This window comes from Calidris pugnax, unplaced genomic scaffold, assembly GCF_001431845.1.
Source record: "Calidris pugnax isolate Ruff unplaced genomic scaffold, ASM143184v1 scaffold65, whole genome shotgun sequence".
Taxonomy (NCBI): Eukaryota; Metazoa; Chordata; class Aves; order Charadriiformes; family Scolopacidae; genus Calidris; species Calidris pugnax.
Genome location: NW_015090785.1, coordinates 1,135,966 through 1,154,157, shown reverse-complemented (window position 1 = coordinate 1,154,157; position 18,192 = coordinate 1,135,966). Strand labels below are relative to the sequence as shown.

At 47.6% G+C, this 18,192-nt stretch overlaps 2 protein-coding genes across 6 annotated transcripts in view; one reads left to right on the top strand and one right to left on the bottom strand.

Moving 5' to 3' along the window:
- Window positions 1-18,192, bottom strand: part of LOC106902638 (G-protein coupled receptor 35-like) — a 73,106-nt gene that overhangs the window by 29,987 nt on the left and 24,927 nt on the right. Inside the window, exons 1-3 of one of the 4 annotated variants that reach the window (XM_014966283.1) lie at window positions 8,644-8,757; window positions 6,271-6,463; window positions 3,304-3,456 (exon numbers count right to left, since the gene is read on the bottom strand). In XM_014966283.1, coding sequence (XP_014821769.1) covers window positions 3,304-3,456; window positions 6,271-6,406 — 289 coding nt within the window. In that variant the 5' untranslated portion in view covers window positions 6,407-6,463; window positions 8,644-8,757. Of the gene's footprint in view, window positions 1-3,303; window positions 3,457-6,270; window positions 6,599-8,643; window positions 8,758-18,192 lie in introns of those variants that run through there. The other 3 variants (XM_014966284.1, XM_014966285.1, XM_014966286.1) reach the window with 3 other exon arrangements.
- The window catches only part of LOC106902640 (pinopsin-like), a 48,925-nt gene that overhangs the window by 24,541 nt on the left and 6,192 nt on the right, over window positions 1-18,192 (top strand). For both annotated transcript variants that reach the window (XM_014966288.1, XM_014966287.1), the window contains 2 exons: window positions 2,693-3,021; window positions 16,534-16,767. In XM_014966288.1, the coding sequence (XP_014821774.1) occupies window positions 2,693-3,021; window positions 16,534-16,767 (563 nt within the window). The remainder of the gene's footprint in view (window positions 1-2,692; window positions 3,022-16,533; window positions 16,768-18,192) is intronic.

The following is an 18,192-nucleotide window of genomic DNA, read 5'->3' as shown; positions in this document are numbered from 1 at the left end:
CTTCACAGTGAGGGTGGCAGAGCCCTGGAACAGGCTGCCCAGGGAGGATGTGGAGTCCCCTTCCTTGGAGATTTTCAAGACCCCCCTGGATGCCGTCCTGAGTAACATGCTCTAGCTCTAGGCAATCCTGCTTCAGCAGGGGAGTTGGACTAGATGATCTCTATGGTCCCTTCCAACTCCAAAAATTCAGTGAAATTCCTGTGAAGAATTTCTTCCTAATGTCCAGGAAGATGTGGGGACTGGAGAGCCCCAGCAGGTCCAGGGGAACGGAGGGTGAGGTGTCCATGTGGGCACTTGGCTAAGGCTGAGCAGGGCACCCGGGATGGAGCACCCGTCTGTGTGTGGGGAGCACACACCGCCGCAGGGAGGGAGGATTAAACTTTCCCAACTCCAGTTGCTTTTCTGGAAAAAGCATATAAACCACCAGGCAGCGTGAAGTAGAAGTCCTCCTTAGGCTGCAAATTGTGGGTTTCTCACTGTTCCTGAAGAGCTCCACAAACTTCAAAGAATGAAACCAGAGCAGGTGGCTCTGAGCCTCAAGAGCTGAGATTTCTCCGAAATCTCCTGGCTTTCAGACTTGACCCCAGGTCCTGGCTGCAGGAACAGGCGGTGCTGGCCAGGCAGCGAGGTGGGGGCAGACAAACCCCAGGATGCTGCCACGCTGGGCAGTCACGATGCTGGTGCAGAGGGACCCCAGGAACACCCCAGTGTGCAGGAGGGGAGTGCAGAGCCCCAGGTCCTGGGGACTGGTGTGACTCTGGGCAAGGCAGGGAGTGTGTGCAGAGGAAGGGAGGGTGGTCACCAGGAAAAGAGCATCCATCGTGTGCCTCTGCCTTTACCCAACCCCTTCCTTACTTGCCAGCTGGGCACAGGGAGGGAGACCCATGGTCTGGTGGAAGTGGCAAGGGGACTGTGGTGTGAGAAATGTCCCTTTGAGCTAAGTAAGTTTAACAGTGTCTTCAATTTTCAAGCTTCCCAGCGCTCAAAATCTCTCCCAGCCTCCTTTAACACTCCAGACCCCGACGCACAGCAGCGGGGCTCTCCCCGAGCTAACACTCGTACGGGTCAGAAGCTTTACCTGTAGGGTCATGGCTCTGCCCAGCAGTAACAGACCTGAACAACCAGAGGAAAACAGCATAGCATCCCATCCAGCCCGTGCACCCCTGCTTTTGGAGACACATCACCTAAACCCACTATGAAGATACTTGCACCAGCAGTTTAGATGTTTGCTGCCACCTCTCTCCCTGATGAAGTTATACAACAGGGTAACGAGTCGGCTTTGCGTATGTTTTCACTTTTCCTTTGCATGCCAAGGAAAGTTTAAACAGAATCTGTCAGCATTAACCAGCAGCTCCAGCTATATTCACTTGTACCCGCCAGCATCACTTCCAAAATGCAGGCTGGGAGGTGGGTGTGGAGGGGAAATTTCAAACTAATATCAGCATTACAAATTATCACCCCTCCCCACAACCCACCCCCCAGCATTACTGTTTGTGGAAGAAATCTTTGCTTTGCTGCTAAGGGGTTTTCTTGCCCTATTTATATCTGCTGACAGTACCCCAATTGCGAGAGATCCATAAATGTCCCTGGGGGGGCTCGTGAGCTGCCTGTGCTGAGGCACACCAGGGCACCTGCTGGCACAGCAGGCTTTAGGACATTGTTTAGATAAGAAAAGCATTGCTTTAATGAGCTGCAATTCTTGCCCTTAGAATCAAGTTAAGTCTCAAACCCAAGCAACAAAGTACCTGTGTTCCTTATGCTCTTTCTATTTTTTCTGGGCTAACGCTGAGAGATACAAATCTTCATTTTGGCTTTGTGGTTTCCTTGGGAGTTACAAACGGTCTGTAAGGAAAGCTCTCCTGGCTCTCACCGAGAGTTTTGCTTAAGAAGGTTCCTCCGGTGACACGCACCCTCTTCCCATTTTCACAGAACCCCCTTTTTCTCTCCCACAACTGAAATTTCTTTAGTCAAGTCACTTTCATTCCTCTGCAGCATCTGCCCTTTGCTCACATACGTTTTGCTGTGAGAACACGGTGTTCTCAAGGTCCAGCACAGCACAGGGCTGGGGTTTGTGGGAGCCTCTGTCATTTCTGTGTCTGCACAAAAACAGCCAAGAAGTTCCTGGAGACCATAATGTCTGGGGAGAGGGCAAGGACAGGGAGGGTTGTGTGAGATTGGAGTACAGGCACGGGCATCGATTGTTCCTCACACACCTTTCTGCAGGAGTTTAAAAAAAAGACATCTGGGAGAAAGCATAAATCCCAGGAAGCAAAGAGCCAATGTTACCATTTCAGGCAGAAGCAGTGATGCTTAAGGAAGCCTGTGAAGCTGGGCAATTGTAGCTCTTATAACCACTAGTCTTTAATCCTTAAGGCTTACAGGTGCACTGAACACCAACTCTGGTGAGGAAACCAGGTCACACCAGGCTGCAGGTCACACACACACACGTGTGTATACATGCAGACAGATGTGCTCAATTATTAATCAGCATTTGTAACAGACTTGCTTTGGCTGGATGAATGTTTAAAGACTCCAAGCATCTCTCACTCTCGAAGGGACACCTCTGGCCCCAGTCCTTGCCCACCAGGTTTCCAAAGCCACTGCCATCAGTCTCATCAGTACCATTTCAGGACATAGACCAAAGCCTTAATTCAGCCATTTCTGCTAAAGCAAGTGTATTTTTTTCATCCAGGCATTGTCTCGCTCATCTCCCTGGCTGTGCTTTCTTACGAACGTTACTGCACCATGACGAGAATGACCGAGGCTGATACCACCAACTACAGGAAGACATGGACAGGCATCATCCTGTCCTGGACGTACTCCTTGGTCTGGACTGCACCCCCCCTTTTTGGCTGGAGCAGTTACGGGCCAGAAGGACCAGGGACAACGTGCTCTGTGAACTGGCACTCAAAGGACATTAACAACGCGTCCTACATCATATGTCTTTTCATCTTTTGCCTTGTAATCCCCTTTGCAATTATTGTTTATTCATACGGGAAGCTGCTGTGCGCAATAAGGCAGGTAAGTAGATTCCTCAACTGCATCTTTACTGTGACCCCAAACCACTCAGAAACCAGTAACCACCACTTTCCACCTTTATAACTCCTCTGCTGTCAGATGCGCTGCCACCCTTGGAAACTGGCTCTTCTGTGACTGCCCTGGGGACTGGCTCCAGTCTACCAGGGCTTTCAAAGTGTGAGCAGCTGCAAGTCCCTATGAGAACTTGACAGATAAAGTCAGTTTGTCAGACTGCTTAAGATAGTCCCAATTACCCTGAATTAAAACTAGGAGTGACTTACCTACCCGTGATGAGACTGGTCCTAGGACTTAAATCTGCAGCAAGCCTATGGGGAGGTGAGCATCCGTACGATCTGTGGAGGGCGTGGGAGCTGGGATTTCTGAAGATCAGTGCTGCTTCTCCGAAAACATCAAGGGTGAACCCTGCAAAAAAAAGTGCTAAAAAGAAAAGTCACATATAATCCAGTTTCTGTCAGGATCCAGGCAAATCTAGAAGCTGGAGTTTAGCAAATGCAAACTTTAAGGCATGAAGTTTACCCCTTGCAGAGAAAACAAAGCTGATCCACAAGTGACCATAAGCTAATTAATCTATTCCCAAGATAACAGATATTTACTTTTAATAGTGCTAGCCCACCCGATGCAGAGTTTGGTACCCCTTGCAGAGAAAACAAAGCTGATCCACAAATGACCATGAGCTAATCAATCTATTCCCAAGATAAGAGATATTTGCTTTTAATAGTGCTAGCCCACCTGATGCAGAGTTTCGTATGGAACAGTGTCAGGTCAGCACTGTCAGGCAGCTGGAAATGCTCAGGCACAATTTTTTTGGTTTCTGGTGAGCATCATCTACATTTGGCCATGAGCCCAAGAGAGCGAGGTGCCAGCGTCCCCTGCTCATGGCACAGTGATGCTCCCCATGGGAGAAGATCCATGAGTGTGGCATCCCATCGGGGACCAGCCAGCGGGCAGGCAAGGACCAGGCAGCTCAGGCCGGGCCATCCGCTGTCCCCAAGCCCAAAGTGAGCATTTGCCACCCTACACAGCCCCAGCGTCCCGCCCCGCAGCCTGGGAGCCCACCCTGGGCTGGATGCGAGCTCCATCAGTGCTAGGAGAGCTGGCTTTGTCCCAGCTCAGCCTGAAAGATAAGAGGGAATTAGATAAAAATCACTCTATAAGCCTCATTTCAGATGTAAACATTTAACTTAAGCTTATTATTGCTCTGGGACTTTGGGTAGAATTAAATCAAATCAGTGTAGATGTTTGAGTTAATGCTGCTCGGTTGCCTCATTAGAAATCCCTTTTGTTCCCCTGATAGCAAGCTTGGTCCTCCTCGGCCACCGAATTTGCCAGGCACACACCTGTGTCTGGATGCGAGTTATCCTTCCACGAAGGGGGGATTTTCCATGAAGAGGGAAAGCTACAACCAGCCAGTGCTGCTGGAGGCAGCGTGCCCATTGCCCACGGGCAAGCAAGGTGCAGAAGAATCAGCAGAACCCCTGGTGGGTGTAAGAGGGAGGAAAAAAAGACTGAACAAAAGAAGCTCAACACACAAGCTAAATATTTAAACAATTGGACAACAGACTTCTTGGCTTTTAGAAGATCCCAAATTATAAGCAATACTCTGTAAGCCTTTTACCTTGCCTTCAGCTCCTGCCATGAACAGGTTCCTGTAACGGAGGTTATGTGCATCACTTACAGAAGTAAAGTTGCAGTGGGAGAGGGGGGTGTTTGGTTTCAGCCAGGCATGAGAAATTATATCCTTTCGCTTGACATTTGTATTTTCATGCTCTGGTTTCTGACATGATTGTCATCACAGGAGATATGCAGGGATGCTTAAAATCTTGGAAATCAGTCCAGGCTCTCATATCCTCCTGTGCTGCTTGCAAGCAGCCGACAGATCCTACTGTCTCACTTCAAGCTCATGGTTTCCTTAAACCTGAAGAAAATTGTCACCACTAGGAGAGAACCCATTTTTGCCCCCTATGTCTCATTTCAGGGGGTTTTCTCTGAGCCATTTCAAATTAATAGCATGGGGCTTTGAATGACCTGCTCTAGTGGGAGGTGTCCCTGCCCAGGGCAGGGGGTTGGAACTAGATGATCTTTTAAGGTCCCTTCCAACTCTGACCATTCTATGATTCTATGGTATTGCAGTATGCTGCTGACAATACATCTGTTTGCTGAAAACAACCATTAGAAAATGAGGGGTATTTAGTTTTCCGAACACATTGAACTTTCCTCTTCATTGTCTCCTTTCTTTTGATCCCGATTTCCTACCTCCCCTGTGAAGCCCTGTGCAGGACCTGGGTGAAAGCAAAGGTTTTACCTGGGGGAGGCTAATGAAGCACAATGAAGCTGTGCAGTGACAGGCAGCTGGGTGTGAGGGTTTACCTCCCCTTCACAATGTTCCTGCATAGGACCCTTCACCGCAGCACCTCAGCGGGATGGCAAGAGCCAGCTTTGCCTCCCGTAACAGAGCTGCGAGAGGAAACCTGCTGCCTGGGGTTTGCTGCAAAGGGAAAGGATGCTTTACAACTGCCTCAGTTTTGTTAGCAGAGCCTTGGAGCGTGTTATTTCCCCTGTAGCTGAGCATGCAGTTTCAGATGAGCACACAGGATCGCATCCACGCTACCTGCCCCAGCAGGGAAGCTGCAATCCCTCAGCTCAGACCCACTTAGAGGTTCACAAAAAGGACAGAAGTGAAACAGAGCCTGGGAGACAGCCAGCAACCACCCCTCGGCAGGCTGCAAGAGGCTGAAAAGCAAATCCCAAAACTGCTTCTTACTTTGCATAGCTGAGTGCCCTAGAAGGTCCAAGGAGCCTGATCAGGGTTAGGGGACATGGGGCTAACCCATTTCAGTGCTCGGGGTGAACCACACAGGCAGCTGGGGAAGCCCTCTGGGACAGGAAGGTGAGCAGCGCAGGAAAGCTGGATGTGTCCTCCATCCAAAGCCCCGTGCTGGTTTGAAAAGCTCGGTCTCATCTATTATTTTACTGCTTCAAACCCATTCTAACCAGCAGAAACAGCACACCTGGACAAGTCTCAAAGACAACCTCAGAGATGCAAACAATTCATGGGCTGCCAAAAGCAATAGTTTGGGATTCCTCCTAGTATTCCTTCTAGTATACTTCATAGTATTTGGTTCAGGTTCAACCCGAGCTCTTGGAGAAGCAAAAGATCTTTATGACCATCCCTGGGTTTCACCAGGTGCTCAACCTTGTGGGAGATGGGGTGTAAAGATGCCAAGTACATACCTGCTGGGGTGAACTGTCTCATCAAACGTGGTGCATCTGCAGCCCAAGTCCCCCCTTGGAAATAACCAGCTTGCTGAAAGCACCACGCAGGCAGCGATTCCCCCATTGCATCCATGAAATTGCAGGAGACAATCATTCTGCTACCGAGTTTCAGAATAGCTGTAGTCAGCACGTGAGACCTTAAAAATGTTTGCTGGAAACAGACAAATGATTTGTTCAGCCCAGAGGTTAAAAAGTCATTATTTAGAGTCTGTGACAAGCTTGGCAGAGTCCCCTCGCATGAACTGTCAGAATGCAAATAGAATCAATTTCAGCTTTTATGTCAATATATTACAACATAGATTTTTTTTTTCCTTAATTCACTGACAGGCTACTCCTCTGTCACCTCCTTGACAAACGAATCTGAAGTCCTGCCTCCAAATTATTGACTGTGGTTCGCCCTTGGAAATCAGTTCACGGGCTCAATACTCTGCTTTCCCACACAGGCTCCTGCCCTGGGTTGAGCTACAGCAGCATGAAACTACCATAACTGCAGTGATGCAGAGCTCCTGAGGTTTAGGGGAGCTTTAGCAGCTCTCCCACCTCAGGCTCCAAACCTGACCAGCTCTCAGACTTTCAGTTCCCCTTCTTGTCCTACCCCACCAGAGTATCCATTCTTGTGGGGAGAAAAGGAGAAGCAGCACAGCAGCAAACCCTATCAGAGGTCAGGTTCTCTGGTGGGGCTGCAGCCCCATCTCCTCTTCTCCAGCTGGCACTGGCACGCCAACCAGGGGACAGGTACCCAGCACCGGTGGCCCACGGGGACCTTCTTGCCACGAGCACCCACGCAATGCACAGGTGGCCCCCGGATGTGGGGAGGGTGAGTGAGCAGCCCCAAGCCGTGCTTGCTGCCCCCAGCACCTCCCAGACATGCTGGCTACAGGGAGCAAAGGCATGTCAGGGACTACACCATGGAAATAATCACCTGTGGGCTCTTAAAGCATACCCAGGCTGTACCATCCTCACCACCCACTGCAGGGCCTCCTGAGTCCCCTGGCTCCAGGGGTAATCACAAGGAAAAGGCAGGGTCTCGGCATGCTCTCCATCAGACCTCTGCCCTCTTGGTCCCTCAAGTGTTATGGAAAGGAAAAAAACAAACGTAGCAAGGCGTTTGATGTGTTATACATTAATTCTGTTAATTAATCCAACAGTTTCTGATGTTGGGGTAATAGCTTTGTACAGCTTGGGCAGAGGAAAATGGGGGGAAACAACACCATTTCACAGCGATTCCCTTCCACTGACAAGAAGGGGAAAGGTAATCACACTCTTCCTCAAGCATTTATGGAGACAATTATTAATGCTGCTGCAGAGCAAATTGAGACTGAACTGGGGATGTGAGACAAACACAATCCCAAAGGCAGGAAGCATTAAAGCTTAAGCACTGAAACACTTCAGATGCCAAATAAGAGAAGTCAGAGTTAAGACAGCTGGACCCGGAGGAGCCTGCAGTGACAGTGCAGCCCCCACGATCGAAGAGAGCAATCACCTTTAGAAACAAGAAAATCTACCCACACACAAAATAAGCAAGGAATTGGTTTTCTTTGCTCCATTTGACTTCGATCCCAGTGAAAATGCAACCGGGGGAAGCATTTATGTTTTCCCTCTCAAATGGTAGCAGGTGCTGTGCTCATTAGAGCTGCCCATACTTGGTTGGTCTCTGCTGCAGGTTCTTCTGCAGTAACTGCTCCCTCTCAGAGCTGCAGGAACTCTACCGTTAGCAATAACCGTGGGCACAAAGCAGTTGTGAATATTTTTTATTTTTTTTTCCCTCTAGCTCAAATATTTTTCAGCAGGTGCTTCAAAAACTCCAAAGACAAGTGTTGGAGCCTCTGCAGTCAGGGGAGCTGAGCTGTGCAGAGTGCTTTCAGCCTGCAGGACACCAGGGAGCAGCCGTGCCCCGCAGCCCGAGCTGCACTTCCCTAATTCCCCGAGCACAGCCCCCTGCCAGTGCCAGAAACCACATTTTCCTCCTCCACTGGCTCTTCGTGATGCTCTTCTGCGTATGGCAGGAGTGGGGGGCCAGCCCAGGCTCACGTCCCATGCCGTGCTACCTACCAGGCAGCATTTCTGTCCATCCTGCTCTCTGCCCCATCACTGCTCTGGGTTTCACCCCACGACCACCCCACCCGCAGGGAAAGTGTGCTGTGTGAACGAGAAGGGGGAAATCTGGCCCCAGAACTAAGTTATTTTATCAACAGGTGGAAAAAAGAATCAGCGAGGAGGCTCAGCAGATGAGCAAATCTCACCTCTGTCCTTCCACAGGAGCACCCCTCGCAGCAGTCCTCAAAGCACTGCTTAAAATTCCCCCCAGCTCAGCAACCAAATGCAAATTACCTCTCATTAGCTGTTGCCTTGGGAAAACACCCTCTCAGCAACCGATCCTCCATCTGTCATTAGTGGTCTTGTAGGCTTTGCAGAGAAAAACACCACAAAAATGCAGGTCTGGGAGTGAGATTCACCGCCTCGCCTCTACAGGAGGACTGTGACCGAGGTCCCCTGCCCTGACAGTAACCTGCACCCAAAGGGGCTCCCACTTGCCCTTGGAGACCAGACAACTCCAGGTAGACCTGTGGGAGACCAAGAGGAGAGCAAACCACTACCCCAGAGCACAGAGCCATTTCAAGCCTAAAAAAACCCCACCCAAACACCATGGGTTTTCCATGATGGCAGCCAGGCTTCACCCCCAAATGACCAGACCCTCTCCCTGACTGTCCTGGAAGGTAAAGCAGAGGCACCACCACACTACCAGCTCTCTGGGTTCACAGAGAGGGCTCCCTCTTCCCTAGGAGAAGAGGTTTAGCACTGCAAACACTCCACACAGAGGAGCCCAAGAGTCTTCTCTGAGACATTCTGCAACAGCAAAGGTCCCACTTAAAAGTGCACACCAGCACAGAGCTGCTATACAGAGACACTTGGCTGTGACCACACACGCTAGCACTAACTCAATTAATTTGCTTTTATAATACACCCACCTTGGAGCACAGCTGTTGCCTGTGCTCTTTGGGAGACCAGTGCAGGGTCTCCTGCTCCCCTGGAAGGGGAGGCACTAGGAGACCCTTCCTCATGGCTGGCAGCAGCCACCAGGTCTGGGCTTTGCAGAGTGCCAGGACTGAGCCTGCCTGCCCACCTGGACATCCCAAGGACACTCTGGACAGTCAGGTAAACATATCCTGAGGATCTTATTCTCCTAATACTTTATTTTCTATCTAGAAATCACATAATGTTTGATAAAAACTCCACTCTCAATGAGAAGAACTTGCTATCATCACAGTCATTACTGACTAAAGCATCAAAGAAAGATGCAAAAGGAGGGCAACCAAAGCAGTGTGAGCATAAGCAGTGCTAAAGTATTTTAATGTTCATTTTCCCTGACAGATGTGCTATACAGATTAATAACTCCAAAGGACATGCTTCCTTCAAACTGCAAATGTTTTCTGCTTTACACAGTTAAGTGCCTCAAAGCCTGGAAGCTCACCCACTGTGTCACAGAAAGTTAAATAGAAGGATGAGGTGATGCTTAGAACCCAGAAACCTCCCAGCAGCGCTGCACCGTGCCCGCACGTGGTACAGGAGCTTTTGCAAACATCGACCACCATGAATTATTTTAACATTCTGATATTTGCAATAAATAATGAACCCCTTTTAGTGATTACAAGACCCCTCCTTACAGTTACAGAGCCCTCTGTGTTTATAAAGGCAAGGGAGGAACTGAATTTAGATTTAAATTTTCATCTTAAATCAGGTGGTCCACCCTTGTGAGGACAGAGGTGAGTGCAAGAAGATGCTGTGAGCACTTTGAGGGCATGTCCAAGCCACGGAGCTCTCTCCCTTGCACAGCGCAAGGCCCTTACTATTACTCATCTGGCACCTTCCAAACCTTCTGAGAGATGAGAAAAATAACTAAAGCAGGGGTGAAAGATATCAGCACAGTGGATGGAAATGGATTTCCATCCATTTTCCCCCCTTACCTCCCTATAGCTTCTGCAGAGGTCTGTGTTAATATCGCAAACTGCAGCTTCAGGAGGCAATCAGCGATGGTGGGGCCAGGTCCCTCTGTCCACGCAACGGAGGTCCCCAGAGGGGCTGTGTGATCCCCTTCCAATGGGACAAAGCCTGAGACCACCTCCTTTTGCTTACAGCCAGCTTCAAGCACTTTTGGCCAAATTTCCACGGTGTCATTCTTGTTAATACACTCACCATGGGAGATTTTCCACAGCCTTCATTTATTGGAAAAAAGATGAAAGAATTAAAAACAATGAAAGAAGAAAAAAAAGAAATCTTCACCAGACTCTTAGGGCTGGGCAGCACCAAGAGCACAGCCCAAGGGTCAAAAGTTTTATCTGGACCCACCAAAAAGGAACTCTTAGTGTTCCCTCTGTATGAACAGATGAAGTTGGGATATTCTGGTATAAACCCAACTCATTAAGGTATACGAACCTGCCTTTAAGGCTGGAGTTGTGTGGTTTTAAGTACAATTTGATGCATAAGCATCAGTGGGATTCGGGAGCACATGACATTCTCCAGGTCATGAATGGTCATAGCATCTGTCACCTGGTTCCTTTCCCCCATAGCACATTCAAATGAGGTGGAACTCTCTACAGCACTCCAAAAGCCATGGGATGCTCAGGTCAGCCCCAACTGTGCCTCAGGACCTGAGGGAGTGAAAGGTTAAATGGCAGAGGAAAAAAAGCAGGGAAAAGGAAATGTTTAGCTGGAAAAATAGATCACTTACGTGGACTGTCATCAAGCTTCAGTAACATAAATGTATTCACCTAGTTAAAGATTGCTTTGCATTTTCACACACCCTAAGAAGATAGGGTGCCATCTCTTCGTGGCATAATTCATAGACATTTGCTCTTAAATCTCTACTTGAACAAAAAGTGGGCACAGAGGCCATGCAGATAAGACCAGAAACTTTGGGCAGAGAAAGCAGAGCACCTCCTAAGTGAATCCAAACCCAAGGCTCAGCTCCCTCAGGCTCTGTCACTTTAAAAAAAAAAAAAAAGAAAAAACTGATGGAATTCTGGAATTCTGCTTGAAATTAATTAGTGGTTTGAAGCAAAAGCAATTTCTTACAGATGTTTTAGTCTACCCCGTGCATAAGGTGTTCCACTATCCATAAAATTACATTTAGTCCCAGGCAAGAAACCAGGTGCCAAGAATGCTTTGGTCACGGAAGAAATGTGCAACAGCTACTGTGAGAGTCTCCACAACCCATCACCTGCAGACATGCTTGCTCCCTTCCTGGAAATCCTGAGGAAGGTTTCCCAACCTGGAGAATAATTGCATGGTTTTTTGCTTCTGAAACCAATACCAACTATTTTAAATGAGCTTCCATCTCTGCTCCCCAGCACTAGCTCAGATTTGCTCAGGCTGCAGCAGGAGCCAGAATATTCATTATTAGGACAGACCATGCATGAGCTACTGTTAAACCAGCCACTCTATCACTGCCCACTGTTTTAGAGCTTCAAGGAAATTCTCATTAAGCCCCAGCAATAGTTTCTGAGGATAACTTTTTTCCTTTCTGTAAGCACCCTGCTCACTTTTTGAAGCTTTCTGCTGGGCTTCCATTTCTTTTAGCTCAGCCTTTGCTAAACTCTGGACCTCCTGTCCCCACTCACCAGGCTCCCTGCACAGGGATACATTGTCGTTTTAATGTCATTTTCAGCACCTCGTAGCTCTTTCCAAGTGACGCACAGATGTGCTGATGTGCCTGCCCATGGAACTCCTGACCTGAGTTATGAGCATCAAACCAGAACAGACAGCACAGTAACACTTCAAAGGGCTGAGAGTTTCCCCTGAAGCACCCAACATATCTGCTGCAAACCCACTACTCACATTTATCAATTCTCAAAAGTAGGGCATACGCTGACGTGCAGGGACCATCAAGAAGCCTCACACCCACTTTAAAAGAAATTGGATTGACCTTTAACGTACAGGCAAAGCAATTTAATTGCAACTTTCTTAAGTTATAGTCTGGTTCTCTATCTATTCAAGTAACTGCAGCTATTAATTCACCAGGGCAGAGTATAAGGGGGTGTATCTGATTTCATAGCTCTCAGGCACTACTTCTTGATGCACAGGCAGTGATGTCTGAAGGTGGTTCAGCTGCTGCCACAGCTCAGGGGTGTCTGTGCTGCCTGTTTTAGAGAAATACATCAGCTTTGCTCACGTAAGCCTGGGGCCTCAGCTGGTGTGCTCAGGCCATCGCATACCCACTTTGGTTGAGGCTTTTTTCCTCCTCTATCTCCCTTTATTCCAACTTTTCTCAAGGATCATCCTCCTAGTCCCACGACTCTCCTTGTCAGCTCTCCAAGCTCTAAATACTATGGTGGTTTCATAAAAAAAACAAGAGAAAACATAGTCAGTCACTCAGCTGTGATTCTCAGATCATCCTGGGGATTCAGGAATTAACTCCAGTGGGAGCTTTGTGACTAAACCTCCCAGGTGGCCCTGGGTGTACTCAGCTGTGCTCTCCTACCCTGGATGTTACTGAGCAATCCCATACGCATTGCTGAAAAAGCATATTTTACTTTCCTAGCAATGTGATGATTCTGTTATTTCTGCACAGTATGTGTCAGCAATATCAACCAGGAATTTGCTGTGTCCACAGTGACCTCTACTTAAACCTGGTCTTATTGTTTGTTGCATTATTCTCTCATCCATGTCCTTCTCCTGCCACACCACACGGACACTGTATTTGACAGCATTCCCGTCCTAACACTAGGAGGATGGATGTGTCAGGGATCAATTATGGTCAAATAAGGCAAATTAATTACTTCCGTAGGCTGAATCACCATCTAGAGGTGCTTCTCTGTAGTAGAAAACAACAAGTAACTTAGCTATTAAATGACAGATCTCAGCACAGGGAGTCTCCTCCTGGATCCATGGCCATCTTCACCATGGATCCTGTCTAATAGCAGAAGCTGATACACAGCAGAGGCACATCGTCTCTTATAATGTCCCAGGCAGAAGCAAACAGGCAAACCCACAAGGCCATGGGTTGCATAAAGAGAGTTCATATTCCATCAGCTCATATAGAAATGCCTATAAAATAGATGGGATTAATTGCTTCATCGGCTCCAGCGTTTGGCATCTTTGTGATCAAGCTTCAGCTGAGTTGTAGCTGGAAAGGGCACAGTGAAGACTGTCATGGCAAAAAGGACAGCTTACATGCAAGAATGAATGCACAGCAACATTTCCAGTACATTAGCCTTCTTTCTGCTCACGTAAGTTGTCATGGAATGTGACTCCAGCCCATCGGGAAAACACCTTTTCACTACCCAGTGATGGTCTCCAACCCCAGCCTTTACTGGCTGCCCGTGGCAGGGACTGAATGCTGAACAGAGCCCAGGAGAAACGTGATCAAGACCTTTCTGTTAGTTTTCCACGTCAAAATTAACACTGTGGGAAGCATGTGAAAATGTCATTGTAAGAGCAAGAAGTGACCTGGGCCTCCAACTACACTGGAGATGAACCCCCCAGTCCTGCTAACTCGGCACACTGGACCACACATGCAACACATGGAATGAGTGATACAGAGGCATCATAAACTTTAGAAAACTGAGAGGATCATTTTTAGGAGAAACAGAAACTCCATTTCCAGAAAAGAAAACATAGAGCTATAAAAGCACATTTTCTGTGGGTGTTTTCCGTATTGAAACCTGCAGAAATCATGAGGTTGTGTTTTTTTTATTTTTATTTCTTGCACAGCAGATTGAGGTTTAGATTTTTGACCAAACCAGAAGTGAAGGACACTGGAGCTCAGTGCACTGCCAGTGTAACCCTGTGCTAAATTCCTGCAGCAGCATCACTGCTGTGAGCCCTGAGCCAGAAATACCCTGGGCTGACTTTCCAAACTCTATGGGCCAGCAACCACAGACCTGGGCCAGACCTGTGCTTTTACTTTCCCTGGAAGTTATGAAGACAAAAATTAAAGTAAAAGCCCACAGCATCACTTGTCAGCATCACACAAGCTCCTGTCCAACTGCAGAAGTCTATCTGACAGTGAAAGTCTGGGCACAGCCCTGGAGCTGTGTGGAATATCCACAGTCCCATCCACCAACGATGTGCCAGCAACATTTCAAGGTTGTTGAGTTTTTTAGTTTTGCAAAAGTTTTCTGCATGTGCCTTGAATATTAATATCAAGGTCTCGGGATCCCTTGACTGACCAGGGGAGCCTCGCAATCAAAAGCAAAAATGCTTCAAGGAGAATTACAGAAGAGGGAGGATATTCAAACTTTCTGGCCTTATAGGATGAAAATAATCATTTCCTACTGCTGGCAAGGAAATGAAAACCTTCCCTTGCTTACCCACAAAGCCATTCCCTGGCAGCAGCAGTTTGAGAACTGCAAGCTTTTCTTTTTTCAAGGATAAGAGAAAATACTTAAAAAGTAAAGAGAGTAATACCTGATAAAGGTTTGCCTGAGAAGGGCACATTGTGCTGGCAGAACATGTGCCATCAGAAGTACCCCACCAGCTTAATTTCAGTGTTCAACCCAGTGACAAAAAGCAGCTCTTTCTCCCCATTTAGCCATGTCACACAGCATCAGGCTGTTCAGAGACCAAGCTTTACACCCACTGCCCTGTGGCCTGAGCTCTGCTGAAGGTTATTAGATAGGAAATATCTCCAGAGTCCTCCTCTCATGCCCAGCCTCAGACCAGGCTGATTTTGATCTGAAAAAATCCAGAAAACAGTTATCTTCTCTGAGCTTACCTGAAGAAAGAGGAAAGGGTTGTTGGGTTGCCTTTTCTAAAATCAATAGAAAAAAAAGGAGCTTTGGTTTTCCTCGAAGTGCACCACTCGCAAGGCATCACTCACCACCTGCCCCAGGTGCCTCCTGGCATGGGAGAGAGTACAAGAGGGGCTCAGGAAGGCACAAAAAATAGGGATTTTGTGTGGGGATAAAGGACTCTGGCAGCCATCTGCCGATGCCTTTCAGTGCCTCTTCTCAGGAGCCTAAAAATTAAGCACACATGATGCAAAATACAACTCCTCTTCCATTTCCATCCCCGTACCCCTGTGCCCCAATCCAGCTGCTTCTACTTCATCCCACAGCTGGAGCATCTTGTAAAGTTTTATACTAAGTTGGGGAAGACTTTCAAAAAATCTGAACACAGGGAAAATGTCATACAGAATAAACTCCATGAAATATAAGAAGATAAATGTGAGCTTTCTGTCTGAGATGTCTGTGAAATCTGAGCTACTGATGCCTGTGGGTGTCTCTGAGTGAAATATTCACCTCTCACTAATGAAAATATTTTGATTAACAATTTTATTTGCCTTGTGGCAAGTACCACTTTTTTTTTTTCTGTTAAATCACAGGCAAGTGTCATAAAAGATTTCATTTGCACATTAACAGGATATTTATAAAGTACTCAGTACTAGATTTCCCTCAGCAGGCAATTACAGATATGTTCTACTTTTTGAACAGTTTTGGTTTGGTTTTTTAATTAGTCTCAAGGTGACTTCCAGCACACAAATACATCCCACTGGATTCCCCATAAAACTGCTTGTAATGGTTAGTTTCTCGTGCTTATTGCAGCACTTTGCAGTGTGGGCATTACACAGCAACCAGGAAAATGTACTGAGAACTAGGAAACAAGGGTGAGGCATAAGACAGCAGTATTTATATACAGTAGGATTTAGTTACAAGTATGCAGGAACCCCAAGTCCAGAGAAGGAGCCTGTTGTAAATCAGTTTAATTCAACTGCTGACTTTTCCAATGTATTCAGGGAAGAAAGTTCTCTCAAACCCTTGTTCTTCATGTTCTTGCCTGTCTCCTGTCCTGCCCTGGTGGCCTCTGGGCACAGAGCGTGTCATCCTTGGCTGGGTGCATCGCTGCTGGTAGGACTCATACAAGCAGTCCTTCTGGTAGCACTGGATCAACTGTCCTTCATGGCCACTTAGACCAGGGCAGGTTCCCCACTCCATCCCTCCTGCCCAAGATACTCAAATTAAATGCTGTGGTTTAGAGGAAGCTGGAGAAGGCTATTCTAGATAAATAGCACTATGACTAATCCTATCCCAAGCATCATGTACACACTTTGGCTACAAAACACAAACCTTGCCCACATGGGCCAACTCTTCTCCAGCCAACAACATTTCAGATGACACTGCCAACCCTGACCCTAGTGCAGCCACTCCAGGAGCTCCTCTGTGTCATCATCTGCTCCCAGTGTGGACACTGCTAATAGTGTGTTTGTGCCTCTCTCCCCACTAGGTGAGTGGCATCAGTAAAGGGACAGGTCGGACCCGGGAGCAGCGTGTCCTGGTCATGGTGGTGGTGATGGTAATCTGCTTTCTCCTTTGCTGGCTGCCCTATGCGACTGTGGCACTTATAGCCACGTTTGGGAAACCTGGTCTCATCACCCCTGCAGCCAGCATCATCCCATCCATCCTCGCCAAAAGCAGCACGGTCTACAACCCCATCATCTACATATTTCTGAACAAACAGGTAAGGAAAATGTTATCCTTACGTTTACTCGGATCCAATGTATGCAAGTAGTGAAGAAATAATGAGGGGAAATAAAGAGCATATTGGTCACATCACTGAACAAGCACGCGAGAGGGAAGCACAGAAAAAGAGCTACAGGGACCAAATTTAATTGACAAGCCTGGATTTCTGGAAGTTAAATAACCAACTTCCCGCATGTCCAAATAGCAGCTCATGGGCCCTTCCTTTCCACTACACAATGTGATGAACAGCAAGTTAAAAGCAGAGGAGATATCCATGTTCTGGCAAGCATGAGGGCATCAGATACAGTCTGAAGTTGATTTGGAGACATGAAGTCTCATAAGGAGGTGAGCCTTTCCTACCCTACACCATGCCCCAGCACAGCATGTTGCCCACAGTAACCCCTCTTATTTGCACCATCAACTTTCTCTTCCCCAATTTACACTTCTAACCCCCTGGCTACCCTACTAGGTATTACTTGAGCCCTTCCCAGCATATAGGCAGGTGGAGGACCACGTGCTGGTCCCAGCTGTAGTCCCACACCCAGCAAGGGGAAAACTCATAATCCACCAGGGGAAAGGGTTCAAAATCATGAAACCTTCCTCTTTGCCCTCCCAGTAGGCTACATTTTCTTCTGCAAGCTAAGAAATCATGATGCTGTTCGAGAGAAAAATCACAGAATGGTGTGGGACCTTATAGATCACCTAGTTCCAACCCCCCTGCCATGGGCAGGGACACCTTCTGCTAGACCAGGTTGCTCAAAGCCCCATCCAGCCTGGCCTTGAACACTTCCACATCAAGGTGATGCACAGCACACAATGGGCAGGAGCTGGGGAAGCCCCTTGCACAGGGACAGAGAATAAAAGCTCAGAAGAAGAAGGGGGGTGAACAGAGATCCACAGAGAACAAGCAGAGAGCATCAGAGCTAGTTCAGTTCCTCCACCATCTTCAGCTCTATCAGCTCACTTAAGTCAGGCACACTTCATTGATCTTTGCATTTCTGATGTTACAGTAGGTGGATAGTTTGTTCCTCTGAATCCAGCAAATCTTCCATTTTAATTAATTTTTGGAAGCTGTTAGGAAGCATAGACAGTAAATCACTCACTCTCTCAAAAACAAATAATGATGGTAAAGGATTGATTTGAAGCCTGGCAGTAACTGTAAGCATTTTTACTGGGGCGTGAGAAATTCCCAGGGAGTAAAAAGTTTCCATGACACCGTCCATCAGCTCTACTCACTGTCACTAACAGCTCGGGGAGGACTTTGCTTTCTCTGCTCGTGCCCAGCCTCCTGCAGAACTCCCTGACTTCCTCCCTGTGACATGAACCATTCTTTGCCTTCTCCCTTATTATTTATTTTTTAAAATAAATTCTCTCATGAAGCTGCCTGAAGCACTGAAGAGAGAAAAGCACCCAAGCAGACCAG